At 47.4% G+C, this 20,826-nt stretch overlaps 1 protein-coding gene across 6 annotated transcripts in view; it reads left to right on the forward strand.

Annotated features, from left to right (window-relative positions):
* LOC139367882 (CSC1-like protein 2) overlaps positions 1-20,826 on the forward strand; it is a 96,410-nt gene that overhangs the window by 14,645 nt on the left and 60,939 nt on the right. For 3 of the 6 annotated variants that reach the window (XM_071106235.1, XM_071106234.1, XM_071106236.1), the window contains exons 2-5: positions 8,848-9,138; positions 9,820-9,899; positions 13,684-13,722; positions 19,525-19,615. In XM_071106235.1, coding sequence (XP_070962336.1) covers positions 8,902-9,138; positions 9,820-9,899; positions 13,684-13,722; positions 19,525-19,615 — 447 coding nt within the window. In that variant the 5' untranslated portion in view covers positions 8,848-8,901. Of the gene's footprint in view, positions 1-8,847; positions 9,139-9,819; positions 9,900-13,683; positions 13,723-19,524; positions 19,616-20,826 lie in introns of those variants that run through there. The other 3 variants (XM_071106238.1, XM_071106237.1, XM_071106239.1) reach the window with 2 other exon arrangements.

Consider the following 20,826-nt stretch of genomic DNA (forward strand, 5'->3'; position numbering starts at 1 on the left):
CGCTAAATACAGGGACATTCTTGAAGGAAACCTGTTTCAGTCTTCCAGAGATTTGAGACTGGAATGGAGGTTCACCTTCCAGCAGGACAATGACCCTAAGCATACTGCTAAAGCAACACTTGAGTGGTTTAAGGGGAAACATTTAAATGTCTTGGAATGGCCTAGTCAAAGCCCAGACCTCAATCCAATTGAGAATCTGTGGTATGACTTAAAGATTGCTGTACACCAGCAGAACCCATCCAACTTGAAGGAGCTGGAGCAGTTTTGCCTTGAAGAATGGGCAAAAATCCAAGTGGCTATATGTGCCAAGCTTATAGAGACATACCCCAAGAGACTTGCAGCTGTAATAATGGCTGCAAACGGTGACTCAACAAAGTATTGACTATGTGGGGGTGAATAGTTATGCACGCTCAAGTCCTGTTTCTTTTGTCTTATTTCTTGTTTGTTTCACATAAAAAAAAATGTTTTTCTAATCTTCAAAGTGGTAGGCATGTTGTGTAAATCAAATTATACAAATCCCCCCCCCCCAAAAAAAAAAATATTTTAATTCCAGGTTTAGCTCAACAACCTGACTCAAACAGAGAGGAATGCTATGTATGTTAGCTAGCTAGTTTAGCTCAACAACCTGACTCAAACAGAGAGGAATGCTATGTATGTTAGCTAGCTGGCTAAGACCATTCTTATCAACACTGGAACTCATCAGTTATGGTAAGCTTTCACTTTTGTTAATGTATTGCCACCGGGGCCCCGCCGGAATAACTGATAAACTGCATGCTGTACACTGTACTACGTGATTGTAGCGGGTTTACTAACTCATTAGTTCTAGTAGCTTGACTAGGACCTTAGTTAATATGGTGACAACGATGTAGGCTGTGTAGCGTTTATGGCATGAAGGTTTGGTTTGGAGAGGTTTTTCGGCCAGGTCACAGATGTTGTGTTGTGCACAAGTCCACAAGCGAAGGGAAAAGGTGAGAGGAAGAGAGAGACAATTATACAACGAGCAAAGTGATGATGACGGTTGTATGTTGCTGCTATGAAAGTTAACTCTATGTGCGGTGGGGGTCATTCCGCCGGTTCTGTTGAAAAATGTTTCTTAAACGGAAGAAAACAACACCAGGCCTAGAGGTTGAAGGCCTCCAGCCGATACTGTCATATAGTCCGTCAGTGTATAGACTAGGCCCAGTAGAGGTTGTGCACCCGATACTGGAGGAGGTGGATAGGCCTGGAGGAGGTGGATAGGCCTGGAGGAGGTGGATAGGCCTGGAGGAGGTGGATAGGCCTGGAGGAGGTGGATAGGTGGATAGGCCTGGAGGAGGTGGATAGGCCTGGAGGAGGTGGATAGGCCTGGAGGATACTGTAGGAGGTGGATAGGCCTGGAGGAGGTGGATAGGCCTGGAGGAGGTGGATAGGCCTGGAGGAGGTGGATAGGCCTGGAGGAGGTGGATAGGCGGATAGGCCTGGAGGAGGTGGATAGGCCTGGAGGAGGTGGATAGGCCTGGAGGAGGTGGATAGGCCTGGAGGAGGTGGATAGGCCTGGAGGAGGTGGATAGGCCTGGAGGAGGTGGATAGGCCTGGAGGTGGTGGATAGGCCTGGAGGTGGTGGATAGGCCTGGAGGAGGTGGATAGGCCTGGAGGTGGTGGATAGGCCTGGAGGTGGTGGATAGGCCTGGAGGATACTGTAGGAGAAGGATAGGCCTGGAGGATACTGTAGGAGGTGGATAGGCCTGGAGGATACTGTAGGAGGTGGATAGGCCTGGAGGATACTGTAGGAGGTGGATAGGCCTGGAGGATACTGTAGGAGGTGGATAGGCCTGAAGGATACTGTAGGAAGTGGGTAGGCCTGGAGGATACTGTAGGAGGTGGATAGGCCTGGAGGATACTGTAGGAGGTGGATAGGCCTGGAGGATACTGTAGGAGGTGGATAGGCCTGGAGGATATTGTAGGAGGTGGATAGGCCCGGAGGATACTGTAGGAGGTGGATAGGCCTGGAGGATACTGTAGGAGGTGGATAGGCCTGGAGGATACTGTAGGAGGTGGATAGGCCTGGAGGAGGTGGATAGGCCTGGAGGATACTGTAGGAGGTGGATAGGCCCGGAGGATACTGTAGGAGGTGGATAGGCCTGGAGGATACTGTAGGAGGTGGATAGGCCTGGAGGAGGTGGATAGGCCTGGAGGAGGTGGATAGGCCTGGAGGATACTGTAGGAGGTGGGTAGGCCTGGAGGATACTGTAGGAGGTGGATAGGCCTGGAGGATACTGTAGGAGGTGAATAGGCCTGGAGGAGGTGGATAGGCCTGGAGGAGGTGGATAGGCCTGGAGGAGGTGGATAGGCCTGGAGGAGGTGGATAGGTGGATAGGCCTGGAGGAGGTGGATAGGCCTGGAGGAGGTGGATAGGCCTGGAGGATACTGTAGGAGGTGGATAGGCCTGGAGGAGGTGGATAGGCCTGGAGGAGGTGGATAGGCCTGGAGGAGGTGGATAGGCCTGGAGGAGGTGGATAGGCGGATAGGCCTGGAGGAGGTGGATAGGCCTGGAGGAGGTGGATAGGCCTGGAGGAGGTGGATAGGCCTGGAGGTGGTGGATAGGCCTGGAGGTGGTGGATAGGCCTGGAGGTGGTGGATAGGCCTGGAGGTGGTGGATAGGCCTGGAGGATACTGTAGGAGAAGGATAGGCCTGGAGGATACTGTAGGAGGTGGATAGGCCTGGAGGATACTGTAGGAGGTGGATAGGCCTGGAGGATACTGTAGGAGGTGGATAGGCCTGGAGGATACTGTAGGAGGTGGATAGGCCTGAAGGATACTGTAGGAAGTGGGTAGGCCTGAAGGATACTGTAGGAGGTGGATAGGCCTGGAGGATACTGTAGGAGGTGGATAGGCCTGGAGGATACTGTAGGAGGTGGATAGGCCTGGAGGATACTGTAGGAGGTGGATAGGCCCGGAGGATACTGTAGGAGGTGGATAGGCCTGGAGGATACTGTAGGAGGTGGATAGGCCTGGAGGAGGTGGATAGGCCTGGAGGATACTGTAGGAGGTGGATAGGCCCGGAGGATACTGTAGGAGGTGGATAGGCCTGGAGGATACTGTAGGAGGTGGATAGGCCTGGAGGAGGTGGATAGGCCTGGAGGAGGTGGATAGGCCTGGAGGATACTGTAGGAGGTGGGTAGGCCTGGAGGATACTGTAGGAGGTGGATAGGCCTGGAGGATACTGTAGGAGGTGAATAGGCCTGGAGGAGGTGGATAGGCCTGGAGGAGGTGGATGCCTGGAGGATACTGGAGGAGGTGGATAGGCCTGGAGGATACTGTAGGAGGTGGGTAGGCCTGGAGGATACTGTAGGAGGTGGATAGGCCTGGAGGATACTGTAGGAGGTGGATAGGCCTGGAGGATACTGTAGGAGGTGGATAGGCCTGGAGGATACTGTAGGAGGTGGATAGGCCTGGAGGATACTGTAGGAGGTGGATAGGCCTGGAGGATACTGTAGGAGGTGGATAGGCCTGGAGGATACTGTAGGAGGTGGATAGGCCTGGAGGATACTGTAGGAGGTGGATAGGCCTGGAGGATACTGGAGGAGGTGGGTAGGCCTGGAGGATACTGTAGGAGGTGGGTAGGCCTGGAGGATACTGGAGGAGGTGGATAGGCCTGGAGGATACTGTAGGAGGTGGGTAGGCCTGGAGGATACTGGAGGAGGTGGATAGGCCTGGAGGATACTGTAGGAGGTGGGTAGGCCTGGAGGATACTGTAGGAGGTGGATAGGCCTGGAGGATACTGTAGGAGGTGGATAGGCCTGGAGGATACTGTAGGAGGTGGATAGGCCTGGAGGAGGTGGATAGGCCTGGAGGATACTGTAGGAGGTGGATAGGCCTGGAGGAGGTGGATAGGCCTGGAGGATACTGTAGGAGGTGGATAGGCCTGGAGGATACTGTAGGAGGTGGATAGGCCTGGAGGATACTGGAGGAGGTGGATAGGCCTGGAGGATACTGTAGGAGGTGGATAGGCCCGGAGGATACTGTAGGAGGTGGATAGGCCTGGAGGATACTGTAGGAGGTGGATAGGCCTGGAGGAGGTGGATAGGCCTGGAGGATACTGTAGGAGGTGGATAGGCCTGGAGGATACTGTAGGAGGTGGATAGGCCTGGAGGAGGTGGATAGGCCTGGAGGATACTGTAGGAGGTGGATAGGCCTGGAGGAGGTGGATAGGCCTGGAGGATACTGTAGGAGGTGGATAGGCCCGGAGGATACTGTAGGAGGTGGATAGGCCTGGAGGATACTGTAGGAGGTGGATAGGCCTGGAGGATACTGTAGGAGGTGGATTTTCTTCTTGTTTCTTCTTCTTCAGGATTTTCTTCTTGTTTGCCTCAGACTAATACGTGCCTTGAACTATGATGTCTGTACACTGTGTGTGGTGTGGCCTAGAGTTTCAGTCAGCCAGTTTAACAGTTGAAGTGCTGACAGAGGGGTTGTTTGTGTGACTTTCAAAAAAGTCCCTCCGTCTCCTTCACAGATTATGCATATTAGATTTGTGGAAATATGTTGACGACAGCTGGGAACATCTTCTATGTGTCCCAAATGGCACCCTAGTCCCTATGTAGGCACCCTATTCCCTATGTAGGCACCCTATTCCCTATGTAGGCACCCTATTCCCTATGTAGGCACCCTATTCCCTATGTAGGCACCCTATTCCCTGTGTAGGCACCCTATTCCCTATGTAGGCACCCTATTCCCTATGTAGGCACCCTATTCCCTATGTAGGCACCCTATTCCCTATGTAGGCACCCTATTCCCTATATAGGCCTAGTGCACTACTGTGGGTCCTGGTCCAATAAAATGCGGAGACTGATAATAATATGACTCAGTAGATCTGATCAGGTTGATTTTCTTGTTCTGGGTCATTTGATTTATTAAGGCACTTTGCCATCGTGATATTCTCTACTTCAGTCTGAAGTTGTTATGCGTGGCGAGTGTGTCGTCAGTTGTAGGAAGACGTCGTAGCCCAGACCTGATTGGGTCGACTATCGTTCGTTAGGTATCAAATTGGAAGAGAACACACCGAAACAGGCAGGCACTACCTGGGCTAATTTCTGTTTCCCTGCTGAACACGAACCTGGTCAATGAAGCTGTCTGTTTAGAGGCTAGAGAAATAAGGGATAGTAGGACCCTATACAATCTGTTTATAGGGGATAGTAGGATCCTATACAATCTGTTTATAGGGGATAGTAGGACCCTATACAATCTGTTTATAGGGGATAGTAGGACCCTATAGAATCTGTTTCATAGGGGATAGTAGGGCCCTCTACAATCTGTTTATAGGGGATAGTAGGACCCTATAGAATCTGTTTCATAGGGGATAGTAGGACCCTATAGAATCTGTTTATAGGGGATAGTAGGACCCTATACAATCTGTTTCATAGGGGATAGTGGGACCCTATACAATCTGTTTCATAGGTGATAGTAGGACCCTATAGAATCTGTTTCATAGGTGATAGTAGGACCCTATAGAATCTGTTTCATAGGGGATAGTAGGACCCTATACAATCTGTTTCAGCAGATCCAAGTTATTTTAATTTTGGGAATCTGTTCTCAAGTATTACCACACATAATAGAGAGACGGGATCGTATACAATTGTGTAAGCAAGATTTGACTATTTTTTTTTTCTTCTCCCCAGTCAAATATTATATCTGTTTGGGCTTCTTATGGTCAATTTGCTGCCTGCAAATGATTTTAAATGATGTACCGGCCCCTTGACCATCCACTCAATAATAAAATCATCCCAGGGCTGAATGTAGTTGATAATCCCTGCTCTAGAGCCTACCCCGCTTACCCCTTAAAGGTAGGAGGATACATATGCAAATAAAAGATGACTCTTCATTGGACAGAATAATCAGATCAGATTGTGATGTCATGATCTGGACCCAAAAATTCCATCTCATCTGAACAGGCTGAAATTCCAGGATTATTTTTTTTTTTTTTCTTCCAAACAGGTTTTACACAAAAAGGGTATTGTCATACTTTTCAGTGTTTTATTTCAACCTCCTAGTGTGGAAATCACATTTTTTGACAGCACCAAAATGGTCACGCACACTGGATTACCAAACGCTGCTCATTTGTCCAAACACTAACCCAATTATCCTCCTCCTGGAACGCTGTGACATCATCACCCTGACGTAGAGGGAGGGAGGGAGGGAGGGAGGGAGGGAGGGGGAGGCTAATGGAGAACAATGGGCCAATAGAGGGTACAGGGTTCACACAGACCACAGTCAACCCAGAGAGGAGACAACCTACTCTTCTCAACCAGTGAAAAGAAAGCGATAGAATGCATCCCAAGTAACACCCTGTTCCCTACATAGTGGACTACTTCTTAACCAGAACCCTATGGGCCATATAGTGCTATTTGGGATACATCCGGTGGACGACTTCTTACAAACCCAATATACTATACTGGAAAATGACGAAAACCAAATAGAAACTGTAGGAATGATTTATGTATCTATTAGAGGTCGACCGATTTATGATTTTTCAACGCCGATACCGTTTTACTGGAGGACCAAAAAAATGCCGCTACCGATTAATCGGTCGACCTCTAGTATCTACATTCATGCAGTTTCTTGTGTCCAGATAAAAAAAATCACCCAACAATGAAAGCCAGACAGTCAGGGAGCATCAAATTCCCCAAACGACGGAGGCTGCAGTGCATTGAATCCTCTCTCCTCCAGGAGTTTTATTAAATGTTTAAATTTGACCTTTTATTTAAAGAGGAAAGTCAGTTAAGAACAAATTCTTATTTTCAATGACGGCCTACCGGGGAACAGTGGGTTAACTGCCTTGTTCAGGGGAACAGTGGGTTAACTGCCTTGTTCAGGGGAACAGTGGGTTAACTGCCTTGTTCAGGGGAACAGTGGGTTAACTGCCTTGTTCAGGGGAACAGTGGGTTAACTGCCTTGTTCAGGGGAACAGTGGGTTAACTGCCTTGTTCAGGGGAACAGTGGGTTAACTGCCTTGTTCAGGGGAACAGTGGGTTAACTGCCTTGTTCAGGGGAACAGTGGGTTAACTGCCTTGTTCAGGGGAACAGTGGGTTAACTGCCTTGTTCAGGGGAACAGTGGGTTAACTGCCTTGTTCAGGGGAACAGTGGGTTAAACTGCCTTGTTCAGGGGAACAGTGGGTTAACTGCCTTGTTCAGGGGAACAGTGGGTTAACTGCCTTGTTCAGGGGAACTGTGGGTTAAACTGCCTTGTTCAGGGGAACAGTGGGTTAACTGCCTTGTTCAGGGGAACAGTGGGTTAACTGCCTTGTTCAGGGGAACAGTGGGTTAACTGCCTTGTTCAGGGGAACAGTGGGCTAACTGCCTTGTTCAGGGGAACAGTGGGTTAACTGCCTTGTTCAGGGGAACAGTGGGTTAACTGCCTTGTTCAGGGGAACAGTGGGTTAACTGCCTTGTTCAGGGGAACAGTGGGTTAACTGCCTTGTTCAGGGGAACAGTGGGTTAACTGCCTTGTTCAGGGGAACTGTGGGTTAACTGCCTTGTTCAGGGGAACAGTGGGTTAACTGCCTTGCTCAGGGGAACAGTGGGTTAACTGCCTTGTTCAGGGGAACAGTGGGCTAACTGCCTTGTTCAGGGGAACAGTGGGCTAACTGCCTTGTTCAGGGGAACAGTGGGTTAACTGCCTTGTTCAGGGGAACAGTGGGTTAACTGCCTTGTTCAGGGGAACAGTGGGCTAACTGCCTTGTTCAGGGGAACAGTGGGTTAATTGCCTTGTTCAGGGGAACAGTGGGTTAACTGCCTTGTTCAGGGGAACAGTGGGTTAACTGCCTTGTTCAGGGGCAGATGTTTTTTTAAAGCCTTTTTCAGCTCGGGGATTCGATCCAGCAACATTTCGGTTACTGGCCCTATCCTCTAACCACTAGGCTACCTGTCTCTAACCACTAGGCTTCCTGCTCTAACCACTAGGCTTCCTGCTCTAACCACTAGGCTTCCTGCTCTAACCACTAGGCTACCTGCTCTAACCACTAGGCTACCTGCTCTAACCACTAGGCTACCTGTCTCTAACCACTAGGCTACCTGTCTCTAACCACTAGACTACCTGTCTCTAACCACTAGGCTTCCTGCTCTAACCACTAGGCTACCTGCTCTAACCACTAGGCTACCTGCTCTAACCACTAGGCTTCCTGCTCTAACCACCAGGCTTCCTGCTCTAACCACCAGGCTTCCTGCTCTAACCACTAGACTACCTGTCTCTAACCACTAGGCTTCCTGCTCTAACCACTAGGCTACCTGTCTCTAACCACTAGACTACCTGTCTCTAACCACTAGGCTTCCTGCTCTAACCACTAAGCTACCTGCTCTAACCACTAGGCTACCTGTCTCTAACCACTAGACTACCTGTCTCTAACCACTAGGCTTCCTGCTCTAACCACTAGGCTTCCTGCTCTAACCACTAGGCTACCTGCTCTAACCACTAGGCTTTCTGCTCTAACCACTAGGCTTCCTGCTCTAACCACTAGGCTACCTGCTCTAACCACTAGGCTTCCTGCTCTAACCACTAGGCTACCTGTCTCTAACCACTAGGCTACCTGCTCTAACCACTAGGCTACCTGCTCTAACCACTAGGCTACCTGCTCTAACCACTAGGCTACCTGCTCTAACCACTAGGCTACCTGTCTCTAACCACTAGGCTACCTGTCTCTAACCACTAGACTACCTGTCTCTAACCACTAGGCTTCCTGCTCTAACCACTAGGCTACCTGCTCTAACCACTAGGCTACCTGCTCTAACCACTAGGCTACCTGCTGCCCCATTTTTAAGATGCCACAGTGAGTGTGGAGCTGATTTCTAACTGAATTCTCGTTCTCCTCCAGGTGTTTTAAGATGCCGCAGTGAGTGTGGAGCTGAATCCTAGCTGAAGCCTCAGCATGTCTGTCCTGCTGACGGTGGTGGTGGGTGTGGTGGGGTGGGGGGCCGTGGTCCAGGGGGCTCTGTGTCCCGGAGGGGTCCTTGGTAACTGCCCCACCCAGCAGAGCAACACCTCCGGTGGGGGTAAGACCTCCAGGGACTACTGCTACACCGCCCGTATCCGATCCACCGTGCTCCAGGGCCTGCCCTTCGGAGGGGTGCCCACCGTCCTCGCGCTCGACTTCATGTGCTTCCTGGTGAGTCACTTCTTCCTGGTTTTGTATCGATACAGCTTTATTGTCCATCGTTGTCTTTTTATTATTTATACACCAAATTCAGATGAATATTTAGTAGGGCCAAGAGGTTTTATTTTTTTATTGACCATCTGGTCTGGAAAAAAAACCTCTAGTTGGCTGGAACCTATACCTCAGGTCCAGTGTTGTTCCTGGTTCAAGGAAAACTCCGGGCCCCACGGGACAGATGTAACCACTAGGTAGTGTGTCTACCTGGTTCTGATTCTGATTCTGTATATGTAAATACAGGAAAGCAGTTGGAATAACACCTTGCTTTAATAATGTATTGTGTAATAGCTAGCTACCCTCTCTGCGTGTGTGTGTACATTGGGACCTCTCCCTCTGTCTATGGAAGACCGTAGTAAGATGGCGCCTACAGACATGGGGAGCTCTGCTTCTAGCGCCACGGTCTTCTACTTTCAGATCTGTGTGTGTTGTTGTGTACTGTTAGATATTACTGCAACGCTGGATCTAGGAACAGAAGAATTTTCGCTACACCTCGCAATAACATCTGCTAAATATGTTTATGTGACCGATTTTTGATTTTGTCGTGTGTGTGTGTGTGTGTGTGTGTGTGTGTGTGTGTGTGTGTGTGTGTGTGTGTGTGTGTGTGTGTGTGTGTGTGTGTCTGTCTGGCATTCCTAGGTACTCCTGTTTGTGTTCTCCATCTTGAGAAAGGTAGCGTGGGACTACGGCCGCTTGGCGTTGGTGACTGACGCAGACAGGTATATCACTACACCGCAGTCTTTAGAATGTGAATAGTAGAAGACCTCGCTGTTGTAACTCTCGTTAGCTTTGCAGCCTGATGTAACGCTAGTGCTTTGTGTTCTACCAGAGAATACATGTCCAGACAGACTACTTGTTTTTAAAAAAATATATATGTTTTTATGGGATTTTCAGATTTATTGAACAGATAGAGAGAGGATGTTAGTGGAGAGAAAGACAGAGAGAGGATGTTAGTGGAGAGAAAGACAGAGAGAGGATGTTAGTGGAGAGAAAGACAGAGAGAGGATGTTAGTGGAGAGAAAGACAGAGAGAGGATGCCAGCGGGGAGAAAGACAGAGAGAGGATGCCAGTGGGGAGAAAGACAGAGAGAGGATGCCAGTGGGGAGAAAGACAGAGAGAGGATGCCAGCGGGGAGAAAGACAGAGAGAGGATGCCAGCGGGGAGAAAGACAGAGAGAGGATGCCAGCGGGGAGAAAGACAGAGAGAGGATGCCAGCGGGGAGAAAGACAGAGAGAGGATGCCAGCGGGGAGAAAGACAGAGAGAGGATGCCAGCGGGGAGAAAGACAGAGAGAGGATGCCAGCGGGGAGAAAGACAGAGAGAGGATGCCAGCGGGGAGAAAGACAGAGAGAGGATGCCAGCGGGGAGAAAGACAGAGAGAGGATGCCAGCGGGGAGAAAGACAGAGAGAGGATGCCAGCGGGGAGAAAGACAGAGAGAGGATGCCAGCGGGGAGAAAGACAGAGAGAGGATGCCAGCGGGGAGAAAGACAGAGAGAGGATGCCAGCGGGGAGAAAGACAGAGAGGGGATGCCAGCGGGGAGAAAGACAGAGAGGGGATGCCAGCGGGGAAAAAGACAGAGAGAGGATGCCAGCGGGGAGAAAGACAGAGAGAGGATGTTAGCGGGGAGAAAGACAGAGAGAGGATGCCAGCGGGGAGAAAGACAGAGAGAGGATGTTAGCGGGGAGAAAGACAGAGAGAGGATGTTAGCGGCGAGAAAGACAGAGAGAGGATGTTAGCGGGGAGAAAGACAGAGAGAGGATGCCAGCGGGGAGAAAGACAGAGAGAGGATGTTAGCGGGGAGAAAGACAGAGAGAGGATGCCAGTGGGGAGAAAGACAGAGAGAGGATGCCAGCAGGGAGAAAGACAGAGAGGATGCCAGTGGAGAGAAAGACAGAGAAGCTAGATTAGAACCTAGACTAGCCAGGCCACGAGATGGACTGCTTCTACTGGGTCAGAGTTTACGCACAGCAGAGTTTACTGTCCTCAGACAGACAGAGAGACAGATGTTGGGCAAATGGAGGAACTAGAAATAATCATCACTTTTCTTACTGTTTGTTCCCCCAGGCAAAGCCAATCAAAATCATGCAGTCTGTACAGTACTACTGTTTTCAGTAGAGTGTTTCAAAATGCCCAAGTCAGTAATGAGGCCAGTAGTCAGTAATGAGGCCAGTAGTCAGTAATGAGGCCAGTAGTCAGTAATGAGGCCAGTAGTCAGTAATGAGGCCAGTAGTCAGTCATGAGGTCAGTAGTCAGTCATGAAGCCAGGTCAGTAGTCAGTAATGAAGCCAGGTCAGTAGTCAGTAATGAAGCCAGGTCAGTAGTCAGTAATTAGGCCAGTAGTCAGTAATAAGGTCAGTAATAAGGTCAGTAATGAGGCTAGTAGTCAGTAATGAGGTCAGTAATGAGGCCAGTTGTCAGTAATGAGGCCAGTAGTCAGTAATGAGGCCAGTAGTTAGTAATGAGGTCAGTAATGAGGTCAGTAATGAGGTCAGTAGTCAGTAATGAGGTCAGTAATGAGGTCAGTAGTCAGTAATGAGGTCAGTAATGAGGTCAGTAGTCAGTAATGAGGTTAGTAGTCAGTAATGAGGTCAGTAATGAGGTCAGTAATGAGGCCAGTAGTCAGTAATGAGGCCAGGTCAGTAGTCAGTAATAAGGTTAGTAATGAGGTCAGTAGTCACTAATGAGGTTAGTAATGAGGTCAGTAGTCAGTAATGAGGTCAGTAATTAGGCCAGTAGTCAGTAAGGAGGTCAGTAGTCAGTAATGAGATCAATAATGAGGTCAGTAGTCAGTAATGAGGCCAGGTCAGTAGTCAGTAATGAGGTCAGTAATGAGGCCAGTAGTCAGTAATGAGGTCAGTAATGAGGCCAGTTGTCAGTAATGAGGTCAGTAGTCAGTAATGAGGTCAGTAGTCAGTAATGAGGTTAGTAGTCAGTGATGAGGTTAGTAATGAGGTCAGTAGTCAGTAATGAGGTCAGTAATGAGGTTAGTAGTCCGTAATGAGGTCAGTAATGAGGTCAGTAGTCCGTAATGAGGTCATTAGTCAGTAATTAAGCCAGGTTAGTAGTCAGTAATGAGGTCAGGTCAGTAATGCAGTATCCAAATCTTGATTTGATGAACAAGTCAACTACTGCCTTTGACTCCCAAGGACAATGTCTCATTCCCAATTAGTTGTCCTGGCATCCCACTTCCTGGTCTCCTTCTTAAAACACAGTGCAGGAGAAGGTCCAAGGAGGTGAGGAGAGAGAACGTGAGGAATTGGGGAAAGACAAATCAAGAAAGAGCCAGTGTGCTCGGGAGTCAAAGGAAGTAGTTGAGTCATCTGCCAGAGAGGACAGTGGGTAAAAAGGGACAATACACTTTGCTTTAGGCTTCAGTCAACTCACCGAACTCCTAGAAACTGCAAACATGACATGGTTACTCTCTATCACTTTAAATACTCTGCAGAACAGCTGAGCCTTCCTTCAGAGGTCATGTTTGTTTATACAGCTGATGTTTTTCACTATTTGCACAGCTGGATATTTGATAGCATCTAACCCCATAGGACTACAGTCATGACTCAGGGCTAGCTATGGAAGGAGAGAGATGGGAGGAGAGAGATGGGAGGAGAGAGGGGGGAGGGTGCAGGAGGGGGAGGGACAGGGACGGTTCAAGGGAGGGAGGGAGGGACGGACCGAGGGAGGGAGGGAGGGAGGGACAGGGACCCGGCCGAGGGACAGGGACGGACCGGGGGAGGGAGGGAGGGACAGGGACCCAACCGAGGGACAGGGACGGACCGAGGGGGAGGGAGGGACAGGGACCCGACCAAGGGAGGGGGAGGCAGGGACGGACCGACTGAGGGACAGGGACCGGGACCGACTGACCGAGGGACCGACCAAGGGAAGGAGGGAGGCAGGGAGAGGGACCGTGGGAGAGAGGTAGAGGCCGAAGGTCTACTTTTGTAATGGAGAGAGAACACGTAGATGAGGAGACTAGACATTAGTCCCATGACTGAGGTGCTGACTGGGGCTCCGTTTGTCTCCAACTCTGCTCCACTAAGTGGATAATGACACAGTGTTCCATAGATAGGCCTGTTGTTTACCCAGCTGCATGTCTGCAGGACGTGCAGACAGACGGTGAATCCCATTCTGGCTTAACGTCTAGGCTTAATGCATTTCTGTCTTGATTGGTTTGCTCATCAACCACTAGCAGCCATTTACAGAGTAGAGTTCTGGTCTTTTGGTACTAATACCTTCCAGAAAATACTCAGGCAAACACCTGTGTATTCTCACCGCAGTATTTGTACTTTTGTCCAGCTGTTTGAAAAGGTTTCTCATATGTATGTCTCACCCCAGTCGAAGGTCCTCTGTCACTGTAAAGAGATCTGAACTTGAACTTCCTGATTTTTGTGATTATTATATATATTTTTTTTAACCTGAACAGTTGATCACTGGTTTCTCCTCCAGGAATATCCCGAGCTGACATGTTGTTTTACTTCTCTGTTTTGTTTTCTCTCTCTGTGAAGACAGAATCAGCGATACAGCCGTCTGGATGAACAGAAACAGTATGTCTTCTTATTGTATCACACTGCTTCTTCTCTTTCAACCAATCTAACTCTCTTCCTTCCCTTCCTACCTAGGCTGGTGTGGGTTGGGTTGGCCTGTCTAGCTCTCTTGTGGTGCTGGGATCTGTTCCTACCTAGGCTAGTGTGGGTTGGGTTGGCCTGTCTAGCTCTGTTGTGGGTTTTCTCTTTCCTTCTCTCCTGCCAGGCTTTTCTTATTCGAGCCTGTCTCCTGCTGTTCTCTCTTTCTTTCTGGTCTTTCCACGGTTTTATCCCTGCTGCTGTCTCTCTGTCTCTCTGTCTCTCTGTCTCTCTGTCTCTCTGTCTCTCTCTCTCTCTCTCTCTCTCTGTCTCTGTCTCTGTCTCTGTCTCTGTCTCTGTCTCTGTCTCTCTCTGTCTCTGTCAACAGTAACAACAATAACTAAGGGTCAAAATAACCATTTATTCAACAATAACAATAAGCATACAGTAGAGTACATGTGCAGGTTGATTGGTCTGTCAGACACTGTCCCTCATCTTATGGCAGGCAGCAATGTAGTGCGCTGCCAACCCAGAGCTCTCTGCGTCCTCCCCCAACAGGACGGGTAGCCTATCCTCATCAGAGAGGTCTTTGAAACTTTGAATAAGGGTTTTAAATTTGGGGAAATGACACTCTCTAATTGTTTTATATTTTTGACATTTTGTCAGGAAACCTTCTCAAGGCTGTGCTCACTGAGCCTGTACTTTGTCAAGGTTTTTCTAAGGTTTTGATCAGTAACCATGGTCAGATAGTTATCCAGTGTAATGTCGATTTAGGGCCAGATAGCACTGCATTTTGCTTTGTGTTTGTGTTTCCCAATAAGCAATGTAGTTTTGTTTTGACTGTGTTGTAATTTGGTTTATTCTGATTGATTGGGGCGGCAGGGTAGCCTAGTGGTTAGAGCGTTGGACTAGTAACCGAAAGGTTGCAAGTTCAAATCCCCGAGCTGACAAGGTACAAATCTGTCGTTCTGCCCCTGAACAAGGCACTGTTCCTAGGCCGTCATTGAAAATAAGAATTTGTTCTTAACTGACTTGCCTAGTTAAATAACAACTATTTAATTTTCTCAGCTCTTGGCATTGCAGGGCTTGGTAATGATATGAGAGGGGGTATTTTAGATGTTTCCAAAACTTAATTGCTATTTTTTTTTATTTTTTATTATTAGTGGATATTAGCCACTGTTTGTAGTTGTCCTCCGGACTTGTAGGAGATACTTACAGAACTCTGCATTCAGGGTTTCAATGGGGTGTTTGTCCCATTTGGTGAAATCTTGTTTTGAAAGTGGACCCCACAACCTCGTTGCCATAACGTGTAATTAGTTCAATGAAACATTCAATTATTTTTAGCCTAATTTGAATAGGTATTTCAATTTGAATTTCTTTTTTAATGCCCTGCGTGCTTTCTCTCTCAGTTCCTTCACTGCCTCATTATGGTGTCCAGTTGAGCTTATTTTTAAACCTGAGTAATTGTAGTGTGTGCAGTACTCTATATATGTTGTACCAATTGAGAACTTTGGTCTAATTCCTTGAGATCTGGATCTTCTCTGGAAAATCATTATATTAGTCTTTTTGGGGTTTACTGCCAGGGCCCAGGTCTGGTAGTACTGTTCTAGCAGGTTCAGGCTCTGCTGTAGGCCATGTGCTGTGGGGGTTTACTGCCAGGGCACAGGTCTGGTAGTACTGCTCTATCAGGTCCAGGATCTGCTGTAGGCCATGTGCTGTGGGGGTTTACTGCCAGGGCACAGGTCTGGCAGTACTGCTCTAGCAGGTCCAGGATCTGCTGTAGGCCATGTGCTGTGGGGGTTTACTGCCAGGGCCCAGGTCTGGCAGTACTGCTCTAGCAAGTCCAGGCTCTGCTGTAGGCCATGTGCTGTGGGGGTTTACTGCCAGGGCCCAGGTCTGGCAGTACTGCTCTAGCAAGTCCAGGCTCTGCTGTAGGCCATGTGCTGTGGGTGACAGCAGGCATAGGTCATATGCGAAGAGTAGGCATTTAACTTCTGAATTGTGGAGACTAACACCAGGGGCTGAGGATTTGTCTAGAATAGTGGCCAATTCGTTGATGTAAATATTGAAGAGTGCAGGGCTCAGATTGCAACCCTGGCGAAGGCCCCGCCCCTGGTTCTGCTGCACGTATTGCCAGTAAACATTGATTTAATTATGTCATATGTTTTACCCCCTACACCACTTTCAATAACTTTGGAGAACAGTCCTGTATGCCAAATAGAATCAAATGCTTTTTGGAAATCGATAAAGCAAGTGTATATTTTGGTATTATTTTGGTGGACATGTTTATTTTGGTGAACACGCATCTATCAGGGTGTGTAGGGTGTAAAATATGATCAGTCAGGTGATGTTTTGGTATGAATCCAATTTGGCTTTTACTCAGGACATTGTGCTTAGAACTCTTACCTTTTATAATACTACAGAAAACCTTCCCCAGGTTACTGTTCAGACAAATGCCTCTGTAATTGTTAGGGTCAAATTTGTCTCCGTTTTTAAGGATTGGGGTTATGAGTCCTTGATTCCAGATGTCAGGGAAATAACCTACACTCAGGATCAAATTAAACAGTTTTAATATGGCCAATTGAAATTTTGCACTAGTGAATTTGAGCATCTCATTTAGGATGACATCAGGTCGGCAGGCTTTTTTAGATTTGAGAGCCTGAAGCTTCTTATAGAGCTCCTGGTCAGTAATTGTTTAGTTTCTTATAGAGCTCCTGGTCAGTAATTGTTTAGTTTCTTATAGAGCTCCTGGTCAGTAATAGTTTAGTTTCTTATAGAGCTCCTGGTCAGTAATAGTTTAGTTTCTTATAGAGCTCCTGGTCAGTAATAGTTTAGTTTCTTATAGAGCTCCTGGTCAGTAATAGTTTAGTTTCTTATAGAGCTCCTGGTCAGTAATAGTTTAGTTTCTTATAGAGCTCCTGGTCAGTAATAGTTTAGTTTCTTATAGAGCTCCTGGTCAGTAATAGTTTAGTTTCTTATAGAGCTCCTGGTCAGTAATAGTTTAGTTTCTTATAGAGCTCCTGGTCAGTAATTGTTTAGTTTCTTATAGAGCTCCTGGTCAGTAATTGTTTAGTTTCTTATAGAGCTCCTGGTCAGTAATAGTTTAGTTTCTTATAGAGCTCCTGGTCAGTAATAGTTTAGTTTCTTATAGAGCTCCTGGTCAGTAATAGTTTAGTTTCTTATAGAGCTCCTGGTCAGTAATAGTTTAGTTTCTTATAGAGCTCCTGGTCAGTAATAGTTTAGTTTCTTATAGAGCTCCTGGTCAGTAATAGTTTAGTTTCTTATAGAGCTCCTGGTCAGTAATTGGGGAGTCCAGTGAATGTTGATTGTCCTTTATAGCTTTTTCTAATCCATTCAACTTATCATGAATTTGGCGTTGGTCTGCGTTTGTGTCTCTCTCTCTCTCTCTCTCTCTCTCTCTCTCTCTCTGTCTCTCTCTCTCTGTGTCTCTCTGTCTCTCTCTCTCTCTCTGTGTCTCTCTCTCTCTGTGTCTCTCTGTCTCTCTCTCTCTCTCTGTGTCTCTCTCTCTCTGTGTCTCTCTCTCTCTGTCTCTCTCTCTCTGTGACTCTGTCTCTCTCTCTCTCTGTTTTACACCTATAACCCTGTTGCTGTATGTTCTCTCTCCCTAACTAACTAATCAGCTCTATATGCTAATCTATGTGTCATCATTGACCTCTCTGAGAAGCAGGATGTCTCTCCTGTCCTCCTGTATAAGCGCACTGCATGAGGCGCCCAGCAGGCATGATACCTACAGGGTGGAGAGGTACGGTAACTAGTAACTACACACCTCACCTCACCCTGTGGTTGTGTAGACGCCGTCAAGCTACTGGTTATCCCTACCTACCCACAGCTCCTGTATCAGTCTGTGGTGGTTCTGTGTTTCTGCACTAGACAAGACACCTACCCCTAGCTCTCTGAGGCCTTCTATGGAAGTCTATTGAGTTATAGCCATTGTGGGTGCCCCCACCCCCCCATTCCATTAGAGACCTCAAAGAGCTCTGGGTGATGTCATCCTTTAATCTAGTTTTACACTGGACAGTTCCTCCATCGCTAATGGAGACCAGGGGAATAGTAGCCTGGGCCCATATCTGTTTATGCTGTCTTGTGAACTCCTATGATCATTGACATGCCATCGGCACATTCAGATCTGGGGACCCGGGCTAAAGGGGGTTCACATAATGACATCACAATACCCCCTAATGACATCACAATGCTGCCTGATGAAGAATATGAGATAAAAAAGCTTCAATCTGGTGTAGTTCTGGGAGTCAAAACGCATGTGTTTCAGTGTCTGAGCTGTAGGACCTGAAAGCTCTGCTGGTTGATCCGTGGTGGGGGGGGGGGGGTCACATCTTTCTATTGTTATGTGTCTCAATGATTCTACACTCAGGTTCTTCTGTTGTCTTTGTGAATGCCCTCCCCTTTCTCTCTCTCTCTCTCTCTCTCTCTCTCTCTCTTTCTCTCTTTCTTTCTCTAATGGGTCTATGTCTGTCTGTCTGTCTGTCTGTCTGTCTGTCTGTCTGTCTGTCTGTCTGTCTGTCTGTCTGTCTGTCTGTCTCTGTCTGTCTGTCTGTCTGTCTGTCTGTCTGTCTGTCTGTCTGTCTGTCTGTCTGTCTGTCTGTCTGTCTGTCTGTCTCGCTGTCTGTCTGTCTCGCTGTCTGTCTGTCTCGCTGTCTGTCTGTCTCGCTGTCTCTCTCTCTCTCTCTGTCTGTCTCTGTCTCTCTCTCTGTCTGTGTCTCTCTCTCTCTGTCTGTGTCTCTCTCTCTCTGTCTGTGTCTCTCTCTCTCTGTCTGTGTCTCTCTCTGTCTGTGTCTCTCTCTGTCTGTGTCTCTCTCTGTCTGTGTCTCTCTCTGTCTGTCTCTCTCTCTGTCTGTCTCTCTGTCTGTCTCTCTCTCTGTCTGTCTCTCTGTCTGTCTCTCTCTCTGTCTTTCTGTCTCTCTGTCTCTCTCTGTCTGTGTCTGTCTGTCTGTCCATCTGTCTGTGTCTCTCTCGTGGTGGCCCTTCATTGCTTTTCCTTCCAATCACTGTCATCTTAACAGGGTGTCAGACTGTGCTGAGACAGTTTGTGTATCTCTAGAATCCTCCAACTGAATGACATGGTGCTGAGGTTTGTTCTGGGTGATTGTTGTCTCACTGACTGGTGCATGAGCACTAGGCCAACCGTACACTCAAACCCCAGCCCCCGTCTCCCAGGTTTTGGATCAACGACATTCAATTCAGGAAATAAACTGAAATTGGAATGTAAGTTTACTTCCTGAATTGACTGAATGGATAGATTGATGCCAACTCTACAGACGTCTGAGGTACAGCAGTGTGGATACAGCCCAGCACCAACCTCTCCAGCCCATTTCAGAGCCCTACTGCATGTGTGGCCACTGAACTAATTAATATGTAATAAACACACTGTTGATACTGTACTGATGTCAGCCTAACTAACTATTTGAGATCAGGTTTGTTGTTGGGGAGCGTCAGGCTAATGCTAGGCTAATGCTATCTCCATCAAGTTTGTTGTTGGGGAGTGCCAGGCTAATGCTAGGCTAATGCTATCTCCATCAGGTTTGTCGTTGGGAAGCGTCAGGCTAATGCTAGGCTAATGCTATTCTCCATCAGGTTTGTTGTTGGGAAGCGTCAGGCTAATGCTAGGCTAATGCTATTCTCCATCAGGTTTGTTGTTGGGAAGCGTCAGGCTAATGCTAGGCTAATGCTATCTCCATCAGGTTTGTTGTTGGGAAGCGTCAGGCTAATGCTAGTTCTATCTTTTTAACATTGTGTGTGTGTGTGCAGTGTGGCGTCTGCCATGACGTCGGAGCTACCCGATCGCTACGAACGCCTGACCTCTGTCTCCAGCTCAGTGGACTTTGAGCAGAGAGACACTGTAAGTACCACTTCCTGTTTTTACTGGGATCAGGGGTCATGGGGTGTGGAGCGACCACAGTAGGGACTTCACTACAAACAGGAAATATTGTCGTACATTTGAGTCATTTAGCAGACGCTCTTATCCAGAACCACTTAGTTAGTGAATTCATGTTAAAGATGTACTCTGGGATCTTAAGCACAACAAATTCGTAACATGTCACACCAAATGGATGATGTAGTAGACAATTGGATGATGTAGTGGATGATGTAGTGGATGATGTAGTAGACAATTGGATGATGTAGTAGACAATTGGATGATGTAGTGGATGATGTAGTAGACAAGTGGATGATGTAGTAGACAATTGGATAATGTAGTGGATGATGTAGTAGACAATTGGATGATGTAGTAGACAATTGGATGATGTAGTAGATAATTGGATGATGTAGTAGACAATTGGATGATGTAGTAGACAATTGGATGATGTAGTGGATGATGTAGTAGACAATTGGATGATGTAGTAGACAATTGGATGATGTAGTAGACAATTGGATGATGTAGTAGACAAATGTATGATGTCGTAGACAATTGGATGATGTAGTAGACAATTGGATGATATAGTAGACCATTGGATGATGTAGTAGACAATTGGATGATGTAGTGGATGATGTAGTAGACAATTGGTTGATGTAGTGGATGATGTAGTAGACAATTGGTTGATGTAGTGGATGATGTAGTAGACAATTGGATGATGTAGTAGACAAATGGATGATATAGTAGACAATTGGTTGATGTAGTAGACAAATGGATGATATAGTAGACAACAAAAAACGGTTACCACTTTAGGCTTCTGAACAGCACTTTTAAAACTACCGACTGAAATTCTACAACCGTTTGAGAGTGCATCTTTAAGAGAGTAAGCTGAGAGAACCACGTCGTTGATTTCGTCCTGTTGTCAGCATTACTTTGAAACTGCTGACCAAGTGTACATTGTACCAGAGAACAGGATACCGAGGTTACGGGCCAAATTCTTTTCAATTCAGGAACTACACTGGAATGTAAATTCTCTTCAATGCTTATTGGAATTAGAATTTGTGGAATTAGAATTTGTGGAATTAGAATTTGATTTATGTTCTGAATTGACTGGAATTGAAATGGAATTGATCCCAACACTGCAGGACACAGCTCGGGAGAACCTTGACATTTTGAGTTTTAATCGGGTCACTTACTCA

This window comes from Oncorhynchus clarkii, chromosome 16, assembly GCF_045791955.1.
Source record: "Oncorhynchus clarkii lewisi isolate Uvic-CL-2024 chromosome 16, UVic_Ocla_1.0, whole genome shotgun sequence".
NCBI classification, from domain to species: Eukaryota; Metazoa; Chordata; class Actinopteri; order Salmoniformes; family Salmonidae; genus Oncorhynchus; species Oncorhynchus clarkii.